The sequence below is a fragment of the Antechinus flavipes genome, chromosome 1 (assembly GCF_016432865.1).
Source record: "Antechinus flavipes isolate AdamAnt ecotype Samford, QLD, Australia chromosome 1, AdamAnt_v2, whole genome shotgun sequence".
NCBI lineage: Eukaryota > Metazoa > Chordata > Mammalia > Dasyuromorphia > Dasyuridae > Antechinus > Antechinus flavipes.
In genome coordinates this window covers 601,634,332-601,658,811 of record NC_067398.1, presented here as the reverse complement: position 1 = coordinate 601,658,811, position 24,480 = coordinate 601,634,332, and the positions used below count along the sequence as shown (strand labels likewise).

At 33.6% G+C, this 24,480-nt stretch overlaps 1 protein-coding gene across 1 annotated transcript in view; it reads left to right on the top strand.

Annotated features, from left to right (window-relative positions):
- The window catches only part of LOC127547625 (CUB and sushi domain-containing protein 3-like), a 183,846-nt gene that overhangs the window by 153,450 nt on the left and 5,916 nt on the right, over positions 1-24,480 (top strand). The window contains exon 3 of the mRNA XM_051974553.1: positions 23,948-24,130. Coding sequence (XP_051830513.1) covers positions 23,948-24,130 — 183 coding nt within the window. The remainder of the gene's footprint in view (positions 1-23,947; positions 24,131-24,480) is intronic.

Sequence of the window (24,480 nt, the reverse complement as noted above, 5' to 3'; positions counted from 1 at the left end):
CAAGCAGAGAGATACGCCTCTAAGCTAACCGGGCTATATTGGAGATAATAAAAGATCTGAACTTTTATCACCTGGCTGCGTTTTGAGAAGAAAAAGCTCACCACATTTTGGTGCCTGAACAGGGACCGATTCAGATCCATCTGAACTAGATCACAACAAGAACAGGGAATAACCTTTATCTAAACTCGATTTCAAATAGTGCTTAAAGAACTTTGAATTTAGCAAGGAGAACCATAATTGCACAGGGTGACCAGAGCTTTCTCTAAGGATGTCCATATTTAAAGTGTCCTGTGAGTATGTAGTATTTCAGTGTTTAGAATCAGTATCTAGAAAGTAAAAACAGTACAGTAAATAAAATAGGAAATTACTAGATGTTTCCTCTTCCCAGAAATCATCCATATCCTATGATGCACATCCATGATTCAAATCATATATTTTTTCTTTCTTTCAGTAGCTTCTTCAGTAGGGATATGATCTTAGTGTATAAAGATATTGCCCGTAATACAAGATCTTATGTCCCAAATGACTAAGGCTTGTCCTTCACTCCCAATTTAATTTATAGTAATGTTTTAAATTCTATTTTAAGGCACCTTTCATTCTGCTTATTCCAGAGCATATTCTGTTCTTCCCTAAAATTTTAAATTCCTAGTTATGTTTTTTTTAATTAACACAATAATTATTTATTGCATAGAAGTTAATTGAAATATATTGCTATGACTAGCACAATTGCAAATTGAAGAAAATACTCTATTGATGATGGTTGACTAGTATCATCTTTGTATAGGAAAAGCAAACTACATTAACTCATAGAAGGCTATGATTTCTAATAGTTTTGAACATATTTGAAGTGATTGGTTTTGGTTTTATGAAAGGATATGATTAAGAATTGACATTTTTTTCTGAGTACATCACTTTCTGAATCTGAAAATAGTCTATGATTTAACTACTATTTCCAGATGTTTTTCATCACCAGCTGTTCTCAAAAGTGTAAATTTTGTGGGTTATGTCTTGTTTGGCAAATAAAATGCCTTTTTATCATACCATCTATACTTTTCAGCATTCTAAATTGAGTATGTTTTCTTTTGAATCTTTATATAATTTAAGTGGATTTTAAGTAACAATATTTTCATCATGATTTCAAAACATGTTACAGATTTTATTACTGTAGACACGGCCTATTTCCTAATATGAATTTTACAGAAGAAAACTGTATAGTTTACTTCTTAGAAGGCCTTTGCTTGTAAAGAATGTATTTGAGGGGAAGATTATGCTCTTTCCTGCTAGAATATAGTCTGTGAATGTTCTCTCAATGGTTGTTTAATCCCATTCTTTGATATTTCACATCTTTTGCAAGCTCATATTTAAAATAGTGTTTTTTCCAAGTCAGATCTTAAGAGTTAGAATCAGCAAATTTGCATCTTTTATGGATAATTCATTTTATAATGAATTTTATATGAAGACTTTAATTAGAGTATCAATTATTATCACAGCAAAGATTGATCATTGAGTAAATTATCACTACAGCCCAAATCCTCTTTGTACATGGTTTTCTTAAGCATCATCTTCTGTGCTTCAGATCCTATTTTAGATTTGGAAATAGAGAAATAAAAGACAAAGAAATAATATTCCTTTCTTTAAGTAAAATCCTGAGGAGAAAAAAAGAGCTGCTCAGGCAAATAAATGTGAAATGCAGATTTCTGCAGAAATAAGCAGAAACTGATTACTGAGATGGGAAAATAATCAGTCAGGAGTTTTGATAAATATCAATCAAGGTTATTCCCAAAATTTTAATTAAAGTCATGGAATTGTAATACTTATAAAAATAATGTATATAAAGTGTATTATAAGTCTTTAAGCAGTTCATAAATATCAATTATTTTCCTTTTACTTTCCTCAGATATAATTAAGATCAAGAAAAATGAAATAATTTCAAATTTTGAGGTGCTATCTTTTTGTCTCCTCATTAGTTCTTGATTCTACTTCCCTCATAAAAATATTTCTTTTTCTCTAAAGGGATGAGTGACATATACTAATTATTATTTTTTTATTTTGTTTTTTCATTTTGTTGCTCAGAGTTCTAAAGTCTTTCAGACATGTTACTCTCTTTAATATCATTATTATTATTAGTTGTTCCAACAGTTCTGCTATCTTTACTCTGAATTAATTGATAAAGTTCTTTTAATTACTTTTGAGATTTTTTCCATTTTTTTTCCTATGGCATGATCATAATATTCTGTGACATTTGCCAAAATTCATTGGATCTCAAACCACAAGGTTTCTTCCCTGGAGGCAGTGTAGGAGCATGGAAAGGAAGGCAAGCTGTACAGGCTTTTACTAGGTTCCTTGCTTCCTCTCTTGTTATTCCAAATTGCAAAAGTAAAGCTCGAGCAGCCTGATGATATTTAAAATGAGATTCTTGGGCTTCTTGAAATAAAGGAGTATTGGCTAGCATAGTTACAAGGTTATCTGCCTTTGAATTACCATCAAAAATAGGACCTGGAAGTCCACTATGAGAGTGAACATGCAAAATATAAATCTTACCTGGATGCTTTCTCACTTATTCTTGAAGTTCCTTGAAGAACTGATATATATTAGAGGCTACAAATTTTATTTGGGCTGTGGCAATTCTTTGTACAACACCTACTAAATAGGCCAAATCAGATATTATATTTATATCTCCTGGATAATAAGAGCTAGAATGATTGCATAAAATTCATTCTGCTGAGTGGACTGAAAAGGAGTTCTGACTTCTCTATTTATAGTTAAGTCAAGAGAGAATACAGTGCTAATATTATGTTTGGATGCATCTGTAAAGAGAGTTGGTCCTTTATAGGAACTTTAGAAACCTCTCTTCAAGAATCCATTGCCAATTATGTAATAGTCTGGTTATCTTTAATGGAGACCTATGTGCAAAATTTGGAGCCATGGCCAATAAAATTTGCCATTCTGGGATGGTTTCACAGCACACATTAATTTGTGTATTAGATAAAAGGTGTATATCTTGTCAGGTCTTCTCCCAGATAATTGTACTGCTTGCTTAATGGCCTTTAATAAAATTCTAGCCACAAGCACTGGGTAAGGAGTAAGGCTTTGTTCTAGTTGTGCTGGGAGGTTCACCCACTCTATCACACTGTCTTCTTGATGAAGGACTGATGTGGGTGTCTCTTGTGTAGCAAAAATTGATATTTCCAATGGTTTTTGAGTGACTCTGTCAACCACATTAGATAAAGCCAGTTCAACTCTCTCAAAACCTCTTGAGCTTCTTTTGTAAGCTGACATGGTGAGTTTAAAGCACTTTCTCCCCTTAAAATGTCATATAATGGTTGCAATTGATAGGTAGTCAAACCTAACACTGCATACATCCATTGGATATCTCCTATCAATTTCTGAAAGTCATTTAAGATGTTTAACTTTTCTGTTCTTAAGGAAAGTTTTTGTACTGTGAGCACCTTAGGATATAATTCATATCCTAAATATTGAAAAGGAGCACATCTTTGAATTTTTTCTGGAGCTATGTGCAATTTGTAGTACCTTAGTGTTTTCATGGTCTTTTGTAAACATGCTTCTAACATTTGTTCCTCAGGTGCACATCCCAATAGCTCATCCATGTAATGTAATAACCTCACTTTTGGAAATGCTTTTGTTACTGGAGTAAGAGCAGCAGCAACATACATTTGACATATAGTAGGGCTGTTTTTCATTCCCTTTGGCAAAACTGTCCATTCATATCTTTTATTGGGCTCAGCTAAGTTAATGCTGGGCATTGAAAAGGCAAATCTTTTCATATCCTCCTTTTCTACAGGGGTGGAATAGAAACAATCCTTAATGTCTATAACCCAGAGGACATTCTCTAGGCAACTGAGTAGGAGATGGAAACCCAGGCTGAAGAGTTCCCATAGTTTCCATCTGTTCATTTACCTTTCTTAAATCAGGCAACATCCTCCATTTTCCAGATTTCTTTCTTGCAACAAATACTGGGGAATTCCAAGGACTTAGAGAAGGTTGAAAGTGTCCTTCGTCAACTTGCTCCTGTACTATATCTAACGAGGCCTGGATTTTATCACTACCTAAGGGTCACTGTTCTATCCACACTGGTGTATCAGTTTTCCATTGGATAGGAACAGGTGAAAGTGTTGGCAGGCCTTCAACAGCAACCCTGCCTAAAAAAACCAAAGTACTCATTTTTAATCCTAAATGTTGTAAAATGTCTCTTCGCCACAGAATGATGAGGATTTTTTCAACTATAAAAGGAGTAAAAACTCCTTTTTCACCTTCAAATATACATCTCAAATGGGTAGCACTAACTTTAGCTGCTACTGATCCTCCTATGCCAGACATGTAATATCTGCCTTAATCTTTGTCCAATGACTGGGCTAGTAGGCACCTCTAATGACTGTACAATCTGCACCAGTGTCTACCAATCCTTCTAATGGTATGCCATTTATATAGATCGTGAGCATAAGTCGGTCAGCTGTCACAGCTGCTTTCCAGTGTATTCCTGGATTTTGTTGCTTGGAGTCAGAATCTGGGCAACTATCACCAGATTGCTTATTAGGAGTGTGTATCAGTAAACCTGATGCTACTATTTCTCCTGATTGATAAGTCACACATTATCTACTTGCATTAGTGACTGGGATATTATCTACACATTCCCCAGTTTCCCACATCAGTGTATGGATGGATACTGTTTTGTAAGTACACTCAGGAGGTGAAATGGTCAAGCCTACTGTGCCTGGAGGCAAAGGATCTATAGGCTGGAGAGGAACAGATTTCACCTCTCCAGGAGGTATCTCAGTTGTTCCAGCTGCATACAACTCTATTCTCCCCAATTATAATCCCTTTCTCCCATCAGGTTGCTTCCTGGCTGATTGATTGTGTAATCCCTTTTTCCCATCAAATTGCTTCCTGGCTGATTGGTCATGTCTGGGTACTGAACTTCTAGGAACTCTCTGAGTGTAGCATCAGCTGCCATCATGCCCCAAGTATTTTATGTCTTGGGCCCTGGGGCTGGGCCCCTCATCCCATTTTCCTGAATCAGTCTACATTCTGATGCCCAATGGAAGTCTCTGTTGCATTTTGGACATAGGGTTTTAGGTCTTGTTCTCCCACCCTGTTTTCTCATTCTGTCTCTGTGCCAACATTGAGCTTTCATATGCCCTACTTTACCACACTGAAAAGCATGGATGAGTCTCTCTGGAAGTCCTTTGCTAAAAGAAACCCTGTCTTCCCATGTTCTGATCTTAGAAAGTCTGCATCATAGCCTGCCTATAAAAGGTATTTGTGCACATTGTGGCACAGTGTCTTATGATCTCCTCTAAAGGAGCCGCCTTGCATAGTCCTAGTATAATTCTTCTACAAACCTCATTAGAATTTTCTTTAGCAGATTGCCTTATCATAATGTCTGTTACTGCATTTTCACCATTAGTTCGTATGACAGATGTCTGCAAATATCCCACCAAATCAGCAAAAGGTTCATTTGGCCCTTGTGCAATTTTTGTAAAGCCTCACCCTTGTCATTTTTACTGGAGAGAAAAGCCCATACTTTGATAGCAGCAGCACAAATTTCTTCATATACTGCCCTGGGGTAATTAATCTATACTGAAATTTCTGCATAAGAATCTACACCTGTTAGTTGGTCATAGGTGATTGGAGGGTTAACTCCACTATGACTATTTTGTTGGGCTTGTATCCTACAGAGCTCACTATATTCAGAAAGCCACAACAAGTTTTATCCAGGTTCTAAGCATGTCCTCGCTATAGATTTCCAGTCCTTAGGAGTTATGATTTCATAAGCCAAATTTTGTAATAACATCTTAACATAAGCTGATGTAGTCCCATAAAGAGTGCAAGCCTTTTTCAGGTCTTTGAGGATTTCTGTATCAAAAGGAGCATATCTTCTTCTTTCTTGACCTGAAGAGTCAAACTCTTGAATCACTGGAAACATTTCCAGTTGCAAATCACTTAAATTCTGGCCTTCTTCCTTGGCTTTAAGTACTGCCTTTTGCAATCTAGTCATAGGAGAAGATGATTTGTGGGGGGAAGGTTCTGGTGGTGTCACTGCCTCTCTCACTACTCCTCTCCCCCCTTCCTGGAAGGTGAAGTTGATGGTGGCATGTCAAGAACAAGTTCAGGTTTAGGCGGGGTTGAAGCTGCTTTGGGAGAGCTAGAATCACTATGCCCTTCACCACGCCCTTCACCAAGCCCTTCATCTTTACTTAACTCTCCATGCCCTCTGGTGATATTGCTTTTAATCCCTCCTTTGTCCTCCTCATTTTCCTCATACTTCCTCATCTGGCCATTCTGAATACTTTTCTTTTTTCTATAACTTGCAGGAATTTTTAAGGCCAATTGTATTATGTTGTATGTAAAGAATATCTCCTTGGAAATTGAAGGAGGTCCTTTATCACTGTAGTATTTGCATAATTGCTCTACTACCAGCTTTCAATTATCTAGCCCTATCTACTCTTCCTTTAAGAACCAAAGGGATGTGTGTTTTAATGTACCCTACTGTCTAGCCATCTGCAACCAAGTTACTATTTCTATAGCACCCGCTTAGGGCAGGACTGGGTATGGGGCCAGGGCTGGGGCTGGGGCTGGGGCTGGGGGAGAATCTTTTCCCAATATCTGTCCCATTTCAGCTAAAAAAGGTTACTAGTTTAGTCTTTAAGAAAGTAAGTTCCCTGTTTGTCTATTTAAATACTCACCCTATTTCCTGGTCACCAGAGACTTCTTCAGTGTCTCTGAATCAGCCAGAGTCAGGTTAAGCAAAAGTCCTCAGGCTTTATTCTTGGTCCTTAGACGCAGGATTGAACAGGATGGAAGCAGAATCTCCGCAACCACCTTCTCCCTCATCTACTGCTAAGTGTGACCTTGGCTAGTCTTACTCCACCGCCTAGTCCCTCCTACAGTCCTCTGTATACACCAATCATTGAGCCATCACGGAGAGTGGAAAGAACCATTTTCCAAGCATATGCCCATAGAGCATTGTCCAATCCGTAGTTAGCCTCAAGTGCTCAGCAGTCCTGACTTCAGTGCATCAACTCAATAGTTTCAGCCCTCTACAGAAAACTATTACCATAATCAACCATATCAATAACAAAACCAACCTATTAACATGATAATCTCAATAGATGCAGAAAAAAGCTTTTGAAAAAAGACAGCCTCTATTTCTATTAAAAACACTAAAGAGCATAGGGACAAAGGGAGCTTTCCTTAAAATCATAAGCAGTATCTATCTAAAATCAATAACAAGCATTATTTGTAATGCAGAGAAGCTGGATACATTTCCAATAAGATCAGGGGTGAAATGAGGATGCCCATTATTAAAATTATTATTCAACATTATACTAGAAATGTTGGCTTTAGCAATAAGACAAGAAAAAGAAATTAAAGAAATTAGAATAGGCAGTAATCAAATACAACTATCACTCTTTGCAGATTATGATGATATACTTAGAGAAGCCTAGAAAATTATTCAAAACCTACTGGGAACAATTCACATCTTTAGCAAATTTTCAGAATATAAAATAAAATCACAAAAAAAAGTGAGCATTGCTATATATTACTGTCAAAGCCCATCAAGTGGAGAAAGAAAGAGAAATTTCATTTAAAATAACTTTAGGCAAAATAAAATACTTGGGGCTTTATCTGCCAAGACAAACCCACAAATTATATAAACATAATTACAAGACACTTCTCACACAAATAAAGTCAGTTCTCCATAACTGGAAAAAAAACATGAGTTGCTCATGGGTAAGCCAAGCTAATATAATAAAAATGACATTTCTACCTAAATTGGGCTACTTGTTCAGCGCCATACCAATCAAACTGCCAAAAATTATTTTATGGAATTAGAAAAATAATAATGAAATTCAAGTGAAATAAGAAAAGGTCAAGAATATCAAGGGAATTAATGAAAAAAAAAAGATTTTGACTTAGAAATAACAAACCTAAAAGCATATTATAAAACATCTGTCACCAAAACCATTTGGTGCCAGCTAAGAAATAGAGTGGTGAATCAGTGGAATAGATTGTATATACACACAACACAATAATCAAGTCCTATAGCAATCTAGTATTTGATAAACCCCCAAACTCCAGCTTCTGGAATAAGAACCCACTATTTGACAAAAATTGTTAGGAAAATGGAAAATAGTACATATCAGAAACTCAGCATAGACTTACATCTCACATCCAGTAACAAAATAAGGTCAAAAGGAGTACATAATTTGGGCATAAAGCATGCTACCATAAACAAATTAGGAGAACAAGGAATAATTTACCTATCAGATCTTTGGAGAAAGGAGGAATTTATGACCAGAAAACAACTAGAGAACATTATGAAAGGTAAAATGGAGAACTTTGATTACATTAAATTAAAAAGTTTTTGCACAAACAAAACCAAAAGAAACAAGATTAAAAGGAAAGTCCAATGTTGGGGAAAAATCTTTATAGTCTGTTATTGATAGAGATCTCATTTCTACAAAAGATAAAGAACTATCTTAAATTTATAATAATCATGGCAGCTAAGTGACATAGTGGATAGAGCACCAGCCCTGAAGTCAGGAGAACTTGAGTTCAAATCTGACTTTAGACACTTAACATTTCCTAGATGTGATGCTGGATAAGTTACTTAATCCCAATTGCCTCAGCAAAAACAAAAACAAAAACAAAAAAATGAATTGTAAGAATACAAGTCATTTTAATTAATAAATGGTCAAATGATATGAAGAAACAATTTTCAAATGAGGAAATTAAAACCATCTATGGTTATATGAAAAAATCATCTAAATCATTATTTATTAGAGGAATGTAAATTAAAGCAACTCTGAGGTACAACCTTACCCCTCTCAGACTGGCTAAGATGAGAGGAAAAGGTATTGCTAAATGTTGGAGGGGATGTGAGCAAATTGAGACACTAACGCATTGTTGGTAGAATTGGAAAATAATCTAACCATTATGTAGAGCAATTAGGAACTATACCCAAAGAACTATAAGGCTGTGCATACCTGTTGACCCAGCTGTGTCATTACCTTGTCTGTACCCCAAGAAAATCATAAAGGAGAGAATAGGACCCACATGTGCAAAAATATTTGTAGCAGCTCTTTTTGTGGTAGCAAAGAATTGGAAAATGAGTAGATGCCCATCAATTGGAGAATGGCTGAACAATTTGTAATATATGAAAATAAAGGGATATTATTGTCATATAAAAATAATGAGCAAGCTGATTTTAGAAAGGTCTGGAAAGGTTTATACCAACTGATGCTGAAACAAAAAGAACCAGGAATACATTTTACACAATAACAGCAAGAATGTGCAAAGATCAACTATGAAAGACTTGTGATTCAAAGCAATCCCAGTAGACTTTGGGCATCCTGATTTAAAAAAAATGGGGGGATAATGTAAATCAATACATGCTATATTCATTGTTTTCTGTTTTTTTTTTAATCTTTCCCATAGTTTTTCTCTTTTGTCTGATTTTTTCTCTCCCACCATGATTCATAAAGCAAGGTGTATTAAAAATAAATATATTTACTAGAAAAAAAAAGTGATTTGGTGATTCTTAAGTAGAACAAACAAGAATTTGGACAGCATGGAGAGAAGGAGAAATGGCCATTAGTTGTTAGAAGAAGATGGGAATGATAGTGACAATAAGAACAAAGAAAATAACAATTCTTCTTTGCCCTATGTGTCAGGAGTATGAGAGAATTAGTCAGTCAATTAATAACTATTTAATAAAAACTTGCAATCAATCAGATACTATATAGAATCAAAGACATCCTTAAAGAGGGTTGAGGGTAAGAATATTGTGATAGGATTAGAGAAGTCTTTTGATCACCTTTACCTCTGTTCTCTTTCCCTGCTTATTTAATCAAAAGTTTTCTGCAGAGCATATAGCAACTATTTCAACCTTATAGGAAAGTAAATCCTAGGAAAGGTTTGGAAGACCTATGTATGGATTTCAGCCTAGAGCTGAGTAATAAAATAGGTTTCTTTCAGTTAGTCTAGTTATTGAGATATTTATAAGGGAATTAGCACAGTACCTGAAAATAGACATTACATAAATGCTTATCCAGGGGTCCTCAAACTATGGCCCATGGGCCAGATGCAGAAGCTGAGGACATTTATCCCCCTCATCCAGGGCTCTGAAGTTTCTTTATTTAAAGGCCCACAAAACGAAGGTTTTATTTTTACTGGAGTTACTTCAGCACTATAAGAGATGAATAGTAGCTTTATGTGAACATTCATTTTATTTTATTTTTACCATTTCAGGATAACTCTCGGCTTTCACAATGCATTTATACATTCCTTGTAATTATGTGTTTTTTAAGGACAAAAATATTATTCTTTGCCCCCAGCACTTCAAACTGGGTATCATACATGTCTTTAACATATATTTCTCATTGCCTCCATCAGAACATAGGTTGCTTGAGAGCAGACATTATATATTTTTTTATCTTTATATTTCTAGGATCTATTACGTTGTCTCACATGACGTAACCACTTAATAAATATTTGTTACTTTTGAAACTTATTCATAACAATATTAGCAAAATGATTATAATGCAATTATATATATATATATAAATTTATATGCTACAGTTTTATGTTATCTATCTTATAGATATAAAGCAATTATATGTGTTAGTTATCTGTAAAATTGCATTGTGTGTGTGTGTATGTATATATTACAATTAAGAGTAAATTTTTTTTTGTTAATCAGTCAATAAATATGTATTTAAAATTTCCTTGTTTTAGCCAGTATCTTAGGTATTTGGATAAAAAGACAAAAATAAAATATCTCTTTTCTTAAGAAGACATCATTCTATTGAAAGGAGATGATTATATAAAAATATATTTCTAGAATATTTTCAAAGGATGTTGCTAGATGGCAGAGAAGAGGCAGAAGATGGTGGAGAGGAGGCACACAGCTGTGTAAGCTCCATATTTTCTCTCAGAATTCATTTCATGATAAGCCTCTGAATTAATGCTTGACTGAAAAAAAAACACACACACACAAATAATTACCTAGAAATTAGCCAGGAAAGGTCTGTTTTTGCTCGAGAGCGGGAGGGTTTTAGATCGGGCCTGAGGGTAGGCAGCAGCAGTAAGAGCACAGCAGGAAGCTCACAGCCTAGCAGACTGGAGCGGGGTGGGGTATGATCTCAGCCGTCTCTGAGGGAAGAACTTTGCTACAGCATTGGATACTTTGCCCCAGCAGCAAGTCAGCAGACAAGCAAAGAAGCCAAAAACACAGGGGGTGAAGAATACAACCCCAAACAGCTGGAGTCTCTCAGGACCTGGCCACCTCCCCCAACCCTGTCTCAGCACAGAGTCTCAGAGCGCAGGGGCAGCTGTCCCCCACAGTCTGTAGAGGAAGCTTGGTAATACCACCCAGCCCTCCCAACCAAAAAAAAAAAAAAAAAAAACCAGATTCCATTTTCTTTTTCTTTTTTTTCTTTGCTGGTTTCTTTTTGATTCTTCTCCAACAAAATGAGCAAAAAATTTAAATGGACCTTAACCATTGATAGCTTCTATACAGATAGAGAGCAGACTCTAAACCCTGAGGAGACAAAAAACAGACCGTCTCCAGCTGAATCCCCAAGGAGGATAACATCTGGTCCTCAGCACAGATGAATCTCACAGAAGAAATTAAAAAGGCTCTCACAAGAGAGCTAGAAGAAAAATGGGAAAAGGAAAGGGAGGCATGGCAAGAGAGTCTGGAGAAGTCATCCCACTCATTTAAAGATAGAGTGAATAAAGAAATCAAATAGTTGAAAAATAGAATTAGTGAACTGGAAAAAGAAAATAGCTCTCTAAAAAATAAAATTGGCAAAATGGAAAAAAAAAATTCATAGAACAAACAACTCACTTAAAAACTCAATTGGACAATTAGAAAAATATATTAAAAAAATGAGTGAAGAAAATACTTCATTGAAAATCAGAATCAAACAAATGGAATTAAATGACTCTAGGAGACAAGAAGAATCAATCAAGCAAAACCAAAAAAATGAAACAATGGACAAAAATATCAAATATCTTCTTGGGAAAAGAGACATGGAAAATAGATCTAAGAAAGACAATCTGAGAATTATTGGACTCCCAGAAAAATATGATGGAAAAAAGAAGCCTGCACACTATTTTCCAGGAAATTATCAAAGAGAACTGCCCAGAAGTCATAGAAACAGAGGGCAAAATAGACATTGAAAGAATTCATCAATCACCTGCTGAAAGGGATCCTAAAATTAAAACACCAAGAAATATAGTGGTCAAGTGCCAGAACTATCAGACAAAGGAATAAATACTGCAAGCACTTAGGAAAAAAAAAAACAACAATTCAAATATAGAGGAGCTACAATAAGGATTACCCAGGATCTAGCAGCATTCACATTAAAGAATCAAAGGGCCTGGAATATGATATTCTGAAAGGCTAAGGAACTCGGTATGCAACCAAAAATAACTTACCCATCCAGAATGAGCATCTTTTTCCTGCGAAGAAGATGGGCATTTAACGAAATAAGCAAATTTCACCTATTTTTGATGAAAAAAACAGAACTTAATAAAAAGTTTGATCTACAAATATAGAACTCAAGAGAAACCTAAAAAGGTAAAGATTAATCTTGGGAACTATATTTCTTCTATAAAGATGTATGACAAATACATGAATATCTTGTTCTAGAAACTAGAGGTGGAAAGGACATTGTACCAGAAAAGGGTAAAGTTGGGGTACTACATCCCCTGAAGAGGCAAAGGAAACCTATTATATCTGAGAGAAAGAATGGAGGGGGATGAATATAGTGGGTTTCTTACTGCCATCAGAATTGGCTTAAAGAGAAAAAATTTAGACATATTCAATTTATGGTGAAACTTCTCCCACCTCATTGAAAAGTGAGAAGGGAAAAAATGAAAAGGGAAGGAATAAGCTAAGCAGAAGGAAATACAGAATCTGTGAGGAAAAAGAATAAGATAGGGGGAGGAATTCTAAGACGGGGGATGGGAGGAATACTAAAAAGAGAGGGTTGTGAGAAGCAAGTGGTACCAGGGAGGGTGGTAAGGGGGAAAAAGGGAGAAAAGCATAAACAGGGTTTAACAAGATGACAAATAATACAGAATTGGTAATTTTAACCATAAATGCAAACGGGGTAAACTCCCCCATAAAGAGGAAGCGGTTAGCAGAATGGATTAAAAGTCAGAATCCTACAATATGTTGTTTACAGGAAACACACCTGAAGCAGGGAGATACTTAGAGAGTAAAGGTAAAAGGCTGGAGCAGAATATACTATGCTTCAGGTGAAGTCAAAAAAGCAGGGGTAGCCATCCTGATCTCAGATCAAACAAAAGCAAAAATTGATCTAATTAAAAGAGATAAGGAAGGGCACTATATCTTGCTAAAGGATAGCATAGATAATGAAGTGATATCAATATTAAACATATATGTACCAAGTGGTGTAGCATCTAAATTCTTAAAAGAGAAATTAAAAGACCTGCAAGAAGAAATAGATAGAAAAACTATAATAGTGGGAGATCTCAACTTTGCACTCTCAGAATTAGATAAATCAAACCACAAAATAAATAAGAAAGAAGTCAAAGAGGTAAATAGAATACTAGAAAAGTTAGATATGGCAGATCTCTGGAGAAAACTAAATGTACACAGAAAGGAGTACACTTTCTTCTCATCAGTTAATGGAACCTATACAAAAACTGACCATATATTAGGACATAAAAACCTCAAACTCAAATGCAGTAAGGCAGAAATAGTAAATACATCCTTTTTAGATGATGATGCAATGAAAATTACATTCAACAAAAAGCCAGGGGAAAACAGACCAAAAAATAATTGGAAACCAAATAATCTCATACTAAAGAATGATTGGGTGAAACAGCAAATCATAGACATAATAACTTCACCCAAGAAAATGACAATAATGAGACATCATACCAAAATGTGTGGGATGCAGCCAAAGCAGTAATAAGGGGAAATTTCATATATCTAAAGGCCTACTTGCATAAAATAAAGAAAAAGAAGGGCAACAAATTGGGCTTGCAACTAAGAATGCTAGAAAAGGAACAAATTAAAACCCCCCAGTCAAACACTAAACTTGAAATTCTAAAAATAAAAGGAGAGATCAATAAAATTGAAAGAAAAAAAAAACTATTGAATTAATAAAACTAAAAGTTGGTTTTATGAAAAAAAACAACAAAATAGACAAACCCTTAGTAAATCTGAATAAAAAAAGGAAAGAGGAAAATCAAATTGTTAGTCTTAAAAATGAAAAGGGAGAACTGGCCACTAATGAAGAGGAAATTAGAACAATAATTAGGAATTACTCTGCCCAACTTTATGCCAATATATTTGACAACTTAAATGAAATGGAAGAATACCTTCAAAAATATAGCCTGCCCAGATTAACAGAGGAAGAATGAATATCCTAAACAGTTCCATTTTAGAAAAAGAAATAGAACAAGCTATTAACCAACTCCCTAAGAAAAAATCCCCAGGAAGAGATGGATTTACATGTGAATTCTACCCAATATTTAAAGAACAATTAACTCCAATGCTATATAAACTCTTTGAAAAAAGTTGGGATTGAAGGAGTCCTACCAATTTTTTTTTTTTTTTACAACACAGACACGATACTGATACCTAAACCAGATAGGTTGAAAACAGAGAAAGAAAATTATAGGCCAATCTCCCTAATGAATATTGATGCAAAAATCTTAAATAAAATATTAGCAAGAAGATTACAGAAAATCATCCCCAGGACAATACACTATGACCAAGTAGGATTTATACCAGGAATGCAGGGCTGGTTCAATATTAGGAAAACTATTAGCCTAATTGCCTGTATCAATAACCAAACTAACAAAAATCATATGATCATTTCAATAGATACAGAAAAAGCATTTGATAAAATTCAACATCCATTCCTAATAAAAACACTTGAGAGCATAGGAATAAATGGACTTTTCCTTAAAATAGTCAGGAGTATATATTTAAAACTGTCAGTAAGCATCATATGCAATGGGGAAAAATCTTTCCCAGTAAGATTGGCAGTGAAGCAACATTGCTCACTATCACCATTATTATTCAATATTGTATTAGAAATGCTAGCCTCAGCAATAAGAGTAAAGAAAGAGATTAGAGGAATTAGAGTAGGCAATGAGGAAAGCAAACTATCACTCTTTGTAGATGATATGATGATATACTTAGAGAACCCCATAGATTCTACTAAAACGCTATTAGAAATAATTCATAACTTTAACAAATTTGCAGGATATAAAATAAATCCCCATAAATCTCAGCATTTTTATATATCACCAAAAAATCCAATAGCAAGAGATATGAAGAGAAATTCCATTCAAAATAACTGTCGACAGCATAAAATATTTGGGAATCTATCTACTAAAGGAAAGTCAGGAATTATATGAGCAAAATCACAAAAAAACTTTCCACACAAATAAAGTCAGATTTAAATAATTGGAAAAACATTAAGTGCTGTTGGATAGGCCAAGTGAATATAATAAAGATGACAATACTTCCTAAACTAATCTATTTATTTAGTGCTATACCAATCAGACTCCCAAGAAAATATTTTAATGATCTAGAAAAAATAACGACAAAATTTATATGGAAGAACAAAAGGTTGAGAATCGCAAGGGAATTAATGAAAAAAAAATCAAATTAAGGTAGCCTAGCTGTACCTGATCTAAAACTATATTATAAAGCAGCAGTCACCAAAACCATTTGGTATTGGCTAAGAAATAGATTAGTTGATCAGTGGAATGGGTTAGATTCACAAGACAAAATAGTCAACTATAGCAATCTAGTGTTTGACAAACCCAAAGATCCTAACTTTTGGGATAAGAATTCATTATTTGACAAAAACTGCTGGGATAACTGGAAATTAGTATGGCAGAAATTAGGCATGGACCCATACTTAACACTGTATACCAAGACAAGATCAAAATGGGTCCATGATTTAGGCATAAAGAACGAGATTATAAATAAATTAGGGGAACATAGGATAGTTTATCTCTCAGACTTGTGGAGGAGGAAGAAATTTGTGACCAGAGATGAACTAGAGATTATTACTGATCACAAAATAGAAAATTTTGATTACATCAAATTAAAAAGCCTTTGTACAAACAAAACTAATACAAACAAAATTAGAAGGGAAGCAACAAACTGAGAAAACACTTTCACACGTAAAGGTTCTGATGAAGGCCTTATTTCCAAAATATATAGAGAATTGACTCAAATTTATAAGAAATCAAGCCATTCTCCAATTGATAAATGGTCAAAGGATATGAACAGACAATTTTCAGATTATGAAATTGAAACTATTACCACTCATATGAAAGAGTGTTCCAAATCACTGTTGATCAGAGAAATGCAAATTAAGACAACTCTAAGATACCACTACACACCTGTCAGATTGATTAAGATGATAGGAAAAAATAATGATGAATGTTGGAAGGGATGTGGGGAAAACTGGGACACTGATGCATTGTTGGTGGAGTTGTGAACAAATGCAGCCATTCTGGAAAGCAATCTGAAATTATGCCCAAAAAGTTATCAAACTTACCCTTTTGATCCAGCAGTGCTACTACTGGGCTTATACCCCCAAAAAATACTAAAGAAGGGAAAGGGACCTGTATGTGCCAAAATGTTTGTGGCAACTCTGTTTGTAGTAGCTAGAAACTGGAAAATGAATGGATGCCCATCAATTGGAGAATGCTTGGGTAAATTGTGGTATATGAATGTTCTGGAATATTATTGTTCTGTAAGAAATGACTAGCAGGATGAATACAGAGAGGCTTAGAGAGACTTCCATGAACTGATGCTAAGTGAAATGAGCAGAACTAAGAAATCATTATATACTTCAACAACAATACTGTATGAGGATGCATTCTGATGAAAGTGGATTTCTTTGACAAAGAGAATATCTAACTCAGTTTCAATTGATCACTGATGAACAGAAGCAGCTACACCCAAAGAAAGAACACTGGGAAATTAATGTAAACTGTTTGCATTTTTGTTTTTCTTCCCAGGTTATTTTTACATTCTGAATCCAATTCTTCCTGTGTAACAAGAGAACTGTTCAGTTTTGCATACATATATTGTATCTAGGATATACTGTGACATATTTAACATGTATAGGACTGCTTGCCATCTAGGGGAGAGGGTAGAGGAAAGGAGGGGAAAAGTCGGAACAGAATTGAGTGTAAGGGATAATGTTGTAAAAAATTACCCTGGCATGGGTTCTACCAATAAAAAGTTATAATTATATATATATATATATATATATATATATATATATATATATATATATATATATATATATATATATATGTATATATGTATATATATATGAATGTATATATATATATGTATATATACACATATATATACATATATGTATTTCTATGTATCTCTTTCTCTCTATATATATTTCTATATAGAAGGATATTATATAACATATATGCATAAATTGTGTGAATATACATGTAGTAAATATGTTATATATGTGTGGTATGCATGTGTTTGTGTATATGCACAAAGACTTAGGGCGGTGATTAAATGTAGTTCCATGTAGATGATATTTGAGTTTAACTTTACAGGAAACTAAGAAATTTCAGAGTTTGACAAGATGCTTCCTAAAATAAAGTCTACTACTATATATTATTCAAAATGGAACTGGCGCCACTAACTTATCAGCAGGTTCTGTTTCCAATTCATTCTATTTGTTTTGAGATTAAAATAACATCATTTGGTTGCCTTTTCTACCATATGAGTTTGCTAATCTCTCAGTCTCCTGTCTGATTTGTCTGCTGATATCATCATGAAGCAGCTATGAATGCTTAAGCTTAAGTTAGGAAAAGCTGAGGTCAGCTTAGTAGTTGGTGTAGTTCTGGGCCAGTCATTTAACTGCTATCTGCCAGGATTTTTTCAATTGTAAAATGTAGATAAAAAAATTTGTCATTCAAAATTCTAGTAAAGATCAAATGAGATAGAATAAATTAAATGTTTAGCCTGTAACATGATAGGCACATAATAAATGCTTATTTCTTTACTTTTCGCATTATAATACAGTAATTCTTCATAACCACACACACACACACACACACACACGTGTGTGTGTATCCTGGGTCACTTTAAAAGTGAATGAAATTTATTGAATAATCTCAATATATTTGTTGCAAAAATCATAATTAAAGAAAATATTTAATTTCTCTTAAAGATAAGTAAAAATAAAGATTTAGTTTTGCACACCCAAGTTCACAGATCTCTGCAAATCTATCCATAGCAAAACTATCCATGCTCATATTAACTTGGATCTTCTATTTGAGTCTCTTTTACTTTAGATGCATCACTTTAATGTCCTGTAACTTCCAGCCTTCCATCTGTTGTCTCGTTCCCAAGAGTTCTTAAATCTTATTCAAGTCCTTTTGAAAAAAAAATATATATATACATATATATATATATATATATATAATATATATATATATATATATATATATGTATATATATATATATTTTATTACTCTATAAAAGTAATCTGCCATGGACACACTTCTCTTCCCCTACTCCTAGAAATTTTTCTGATGTTCCCTAAAATATTCATATCAAATGAAACAAATATAAAATTTATTAAAATAATAAAATAAGTTTACACAGCTAGAAGAAATTATTTGTGATTATAAATGTGCTTTCTAACTTGATCTTTTATTGTCTATTTAATTCCCTACAGTTCCCAAACAAGCCTCCTCCTTACAATCATTCTTTCTTCACTTTCCCGTGCTCATCTCTACTATGTTTTTCTTTCTTTAAGATGTATCCCCTATCTGGAATAACAGATTTTTTCTTTTTTTTCTCTGACTACATTTCCATGATCTTCCAACATTGATATCAAAAAAGAACTAGCAGGATTGTTTTTTATTCCTGTTGTTGTTGTTGTTTGTTTGTTTGATTATTGCCTAACACAAAACTGTACTCATAGTAGTTGAATGAAACAAAATCAAAGAAATAACTTAAACTTGGAATTCTAGAACTTAAATGTCTTTATTGATAAAATCAGTAAAATGAAATTTTAATTTTATAAGAGGAATTGCATTATAATGGAAAGAACACTGGTTTAGGAATTGGAGTCCCTGAGTTGAAATTATCAATGTGCTACTCACTTAATTCATTGGAAACTTAGGTAAACTTAACCTTATCTATAAAATTAGAGGTAATATTATATGTCCTTTCAATTCCCTAAATATATGATCCTATAACAACAAAGAAATTATAAAAATAAAAATCTAAAACATTGTATTTACTACATATAACTTGTATATATTATATAGAAGTATAAATCATTTAAACTCTCCAGGTGATTGGTTTTTCTTATCTGTGGAAGAAAGTATTGGACTCAATCATTAATATTATTTCTGCTTCTAAAATTCTGTTGTGTGTCTAATCTCCTCCATTAAATTTGCTAGAAAAATCCAGCCAATACTAATATTTTCTAACTTTTCACTCCATTTATTGACTACGCCATGTACTTTGTCAGATAGTTTATATTAACTTCATTTCACAATTTAAATGTCAGGTCTTTTTTTTTTAATTTTTAAAAACTTTTCTTCTTATCAGATTGTTTCATCTGATAAGTTTTCATTTCCCTCAAAGGGTAAACTTTTAAGAGTTATCACGTCAAATACTTTTCTAATATTAATCAATAAACATTTAAAATTCTGTACTAATAGAAGTTTTTAGAAGTTTTACATTTAGAATTACATTTAGAAGTTTTTAAGGTACTTATAGAGTTCAGTAAATTCTGCTAGAAACAACACTTTATTATGTATACAATTATAACTATCATATTGCCTAAATTTGTAGTTTTAAGCATCATGGCATGAGGCTTGTACAGTGAGTGCCTCATATACTTTAAGTATTTAATTGTTGCCATGCCCATGCAATTTGAGTCTTCATCTATGTGAAAAAAAAAAAAACAGGTAAAATTCATCTCTTCATTTGTTTCCCATCATCACTCCATTCTCTTCTTGCAAACGTAGTCTCTCTCAAGAATTTAAAGTCACAGCCTCCCATTCTTAAATATATCATTTCCTTCCTCTGTCATTGCAGGATACCCTCATATTTGTTTCATGTAGGAGGTAATAGAATGAAATGGAATACTTTTCTCTAATATTCTGCAGTTCTGATCTATTATCAGAAATTTAGGTAGTAAGGGCAAGCCAACTTTTTTTCTGGCAGTCACTGTAATATAACTGGAGTTTAGTACCCAGCATACAAAAGGTAGAAATTTGTTTTGTATGCTCAGCTTACATAAAGATAGCAGCAGAATATGAAAAGAATTTGAGACCAATGCCTAAACTAGATTTATTCAAAAAATTATTCAAAAGATAAAATTCAATGAGAATTGCTCTCCTGAAAAAATCTTGCTAGGAAAAGCATCAGAGTGTAAAGTGTTTCAGGGAAGTAACTTCATGCTGTTAGGTCTTTGAACATGATATTAGTATTTTCAGTCCTTTATTGAGATTGAATATTTTACTTTGCCTTTTACTCTAATACTATTTTACTTTTTAAAAAATAGTAAACAGTAATAACGATTCCTGATTAAGTATACATTATCAGGCTCCATACACTTTGAAAAGAATTTCTTCCTGTGACCATTCTTATTGTAAAGTGTAAAATGGTTATATTGCCTCCAGTTTATTTTTATTAAAAAGAAAGAAAACAGTAAAATCTAACCTCTCTCCCTCACACCTTTCTGTATACCACACATGCACTCAAACGCACAGAAAAATTAATAAGCAAAATGTCTGAAAAATATGAAGGCACTATGTATTTAGAATAGTTGGGATCATTGATGATATTTGCAAAAGCATTTTGAGTAGATTTAGTTTGTGTCTTTCAAAATTACAATAAAAACTATGAAAACTGAATTTCCTCCTTTTTTTAGTTCAGCAAACTAATTAACATAGAGCTTAATCATCTTTGTGTCACTAAATACATATGTGTATATATATATATATACACACACACACACACACACACACACACACACACACACACATTTAACTAATAGTAGGTGCTGCTGATCAGTTGCCAGATTGTGTATAGTAATAAAGACCACATACTATCAATTGCACATTGAACATTAGTCCTATGTGTACTCAACTTTGCTCAAAGCCATAGGGCACTGTGAGGGTAATAACAATCTCTTCCTGACCAGCAAAGAATTGGTTACATCCCTATCCTTTTGCAGCCCCTTGTGCAAACTGCAATGTTTTTGTCCTTAATATTAGGCTTTTTGTTTTAGCTACCTAATTGTATCATATCTGATATTCCTTCTTTATGTAACTAATGGTTTTTGGTGGGGTTTGTTCAGAGAGATACAGCATAATTTCATTGGGATTTGAAATTTAAATTGGAAAAAGATCAAACCAAGTAAATCAAAGTGTTTAAGGTAGACTAGGCATCAATGTTTCTTTATCAGGAAAAAAAACAAAACAAACAAAAATCTTCACTCCCAGAAGAAGCCCCAAAACCTAAATATGTATAGTTCTGATACTTAGATTTTGACTTCTTCCTCCTATTACTGCTGGGAGGGAAAGATGACACTCATTCATAGGGAATCTCAGCTTGGCTGGGCTCTGAAAATCCTGGTGATCACATGAAGTTCCTAGTATTTGTCTGGCTATTCCACAATCTTGATATTATTGGGCCCATTTCTTCCTTATTCTCATATTTTGGTCATGATTTTGTCACTGAGATTATTCATGCTCAAAGATAACAGGATTCTATTAACAGACAAACAGCAGGGCCTGCTCAAAGCAAACTATCCCCATACTAATAAATATCTAGTCTATTTTCTTGTCCTTTCTCTGTCAAATACCTTAAGATCAGCAAAATTCTGACCCTCCCCCCCCCCCAACCAGAGCCCAACTGGTCTGTCGCTTCCTTATTTTCAAAGCTTTGTGAAAAGACTGACTCAAGGCCTATATGTTACTTCTCTTGGCAATTTTAGATGAACTAGAATTGAAATCTCAACAAGATCATCAATCAACTATGCCAATCATTCTGAACAAATTGAAACACCCTGAATAGAAGCAATTAAAGTAACTACTTTTCTTTCTGAATTACTGAATTTTTTTGTCTTTTCTCTGCTAAACATAGCCTATGAATCCTTTCACTGGGAGGATTTAAATATACAATAGAAGGGGTTGCCATATTTTTAGGGCCTGGCAAGCACTATATGGTTAAATGGAGTCTATGATGCTGAATGAACCCTTCCCAATTTGCAAAAAGGAGTTGGGCTAGAGCCAAGAATAAGTTCCACTGGTGGGAACAAATGAGCAATTGAACTGAAAGAATCACAGGGGTCAGAAACAATACTCCAGGTTCTGATGCAGCAGAACCTTCAGCAGAACCTCCTTTTAGCTGGAGAACTCCTACAGTCCTATTCTCAGCCCAATATTGTCACCTCTGAAATTTGCCCACAGGCCTGCTGTGCTGTTTTTCAAGTTTCTGAAAACCCTAAAGGAATCTGACTAGACAATTCATGAAATAGTCATATCATTATTTAAAGATCTCTGGGATACTTTAAGTGTTTCCTGTCCAGAAAAGGGTAACAGTGATAATGTAATTCATTATCAATTTCAAATGCACTTGCTTATCCATCTATCTTGTCTTTGCCTCTCTTTCTGTCTGTGCAAGAAGCACAGCTAAACCAGCAGGGTTGAGCAGGTAATTACTTCAGTCACTGCTGTGCCAATCTAACTCTGTCAAAAAGACAGAAACATCTATCCTCTCAATTCTGAGCACAGAAATGTGAAAAATGGGACCCCATAAACATATTCCATATATATATTCCATGGTAAATAGGTGTCTAAAATAGTTTGAAAAAAATCCAATATATTACTTGAAAAATAGAAAGAACATGGAAACTATATTATCTTTGAGTAAAAACATTTTGATTGAAAGACATATAATCATTTCAAAAATTATTTTTGTTTATAAAAATTTTCCTAAAAAAAAAGTAGTTCAGGTTTTGAATCAAAATGAGAAACCACAACTTCAAAATTTAAATTCTTAGAAATCTACATATTTTGTTAGTCTTTTATTAATTTCTAAATCATCTTGGACCCATTAGAAAACTAATGAAACATGGTTTAATAAGTTTTAAAGACAAAAAAAAAGTCCTTTCCCCTTCAACATTTTTATATTCTCTTACAAATACATTGTTTTAGTCTTTTTGTCATTCAAAATACTTAAAACACTATTTGTTAATAATAGAAATGCAGAAAATTATATAATCAAAATAGTAATATATTGACTATCAATATAGAACTTTGCAATTTATAAATCCTTTTGCAGACCTTATCTCTTTTGATCCTCAAGAGAGTCCTAGGAGATGTAGGCATTACAAATATTGTTATTCCCATTTTACAGGTGAGGAAACAGGTCCATAAAAGTTAAAAAGGCAAATAATTCACTCATAGCTACAAAGCTTTTTTAGCATTGTTGGCAGGTTTTGAATTCCTGTCTTCTTGATAATGTTCAAAGCTCTTTTTGGACAAATATGCTAGAAAGAGAAGGAGTAGGAGGGATGAGGTGTGGGGAAAAGGGAGGAGGAAGAGGAGGACAAAGAAGAATGATTCTAAATTTCTATCTTCTGGTTCTAGCTCCATCATATCAGTCTTTTAGTTTTCTCATCTGTAAAAGAAACATTTTCTCTGAGGTTCTATAGATCTTGTTCCATGAATCTATGATTAAAATCCAGATGAAAAGATCTAAGATTAGCCAAACAATGGTTCCATTTTCTGTTTGTATCTATTTCTGGAACAAAGGGCAAACCCTGAAAACTGTATTATCAAACTAGGAACATGTGTACAGTATATCTCATTTTTAGTAAGGTAATGTTTTATTTTTTTTCCATAGAAATTGAAAAAGAGAGCTGTGGAGATCCTGGAACACCACTATATGGAATTCGAGAAGGGGATGGATTTTCGAATAGAGATATTTTAAGATTTGAATGTCAGTTTGGATTTGAGCTTATTGGAGAGAAATCAATTATTTGTCAAGAAAATAACCAGTGGTCTGCAAACATACCAATTTGTATCTGTGAGTACAGTGTATTTCATTTGCATACAACACTTCACAATATGCATGTCTAGAGATGTTCATAATTAAATACAATTATAAGAATTTGAGGGGGGTGAAGAATAAATTAGTTCACTTATGATACTATAATCCTATTAGAAAATATATTTCATTGCTACTTAAAATCTTATCTTCCCCTTCTAATTATTAAAATGATAATCTAACATAATTAAATTATTAAAATAAATGTTATATCCATCATGAACAACGTATATTTTATAAATGTCTGAATTTTTCATATAACATATACATTTATATGTAAATTTGTAGAAGATGATTTACATCATCAGGTTAGTAGAGGCTGACTTGCA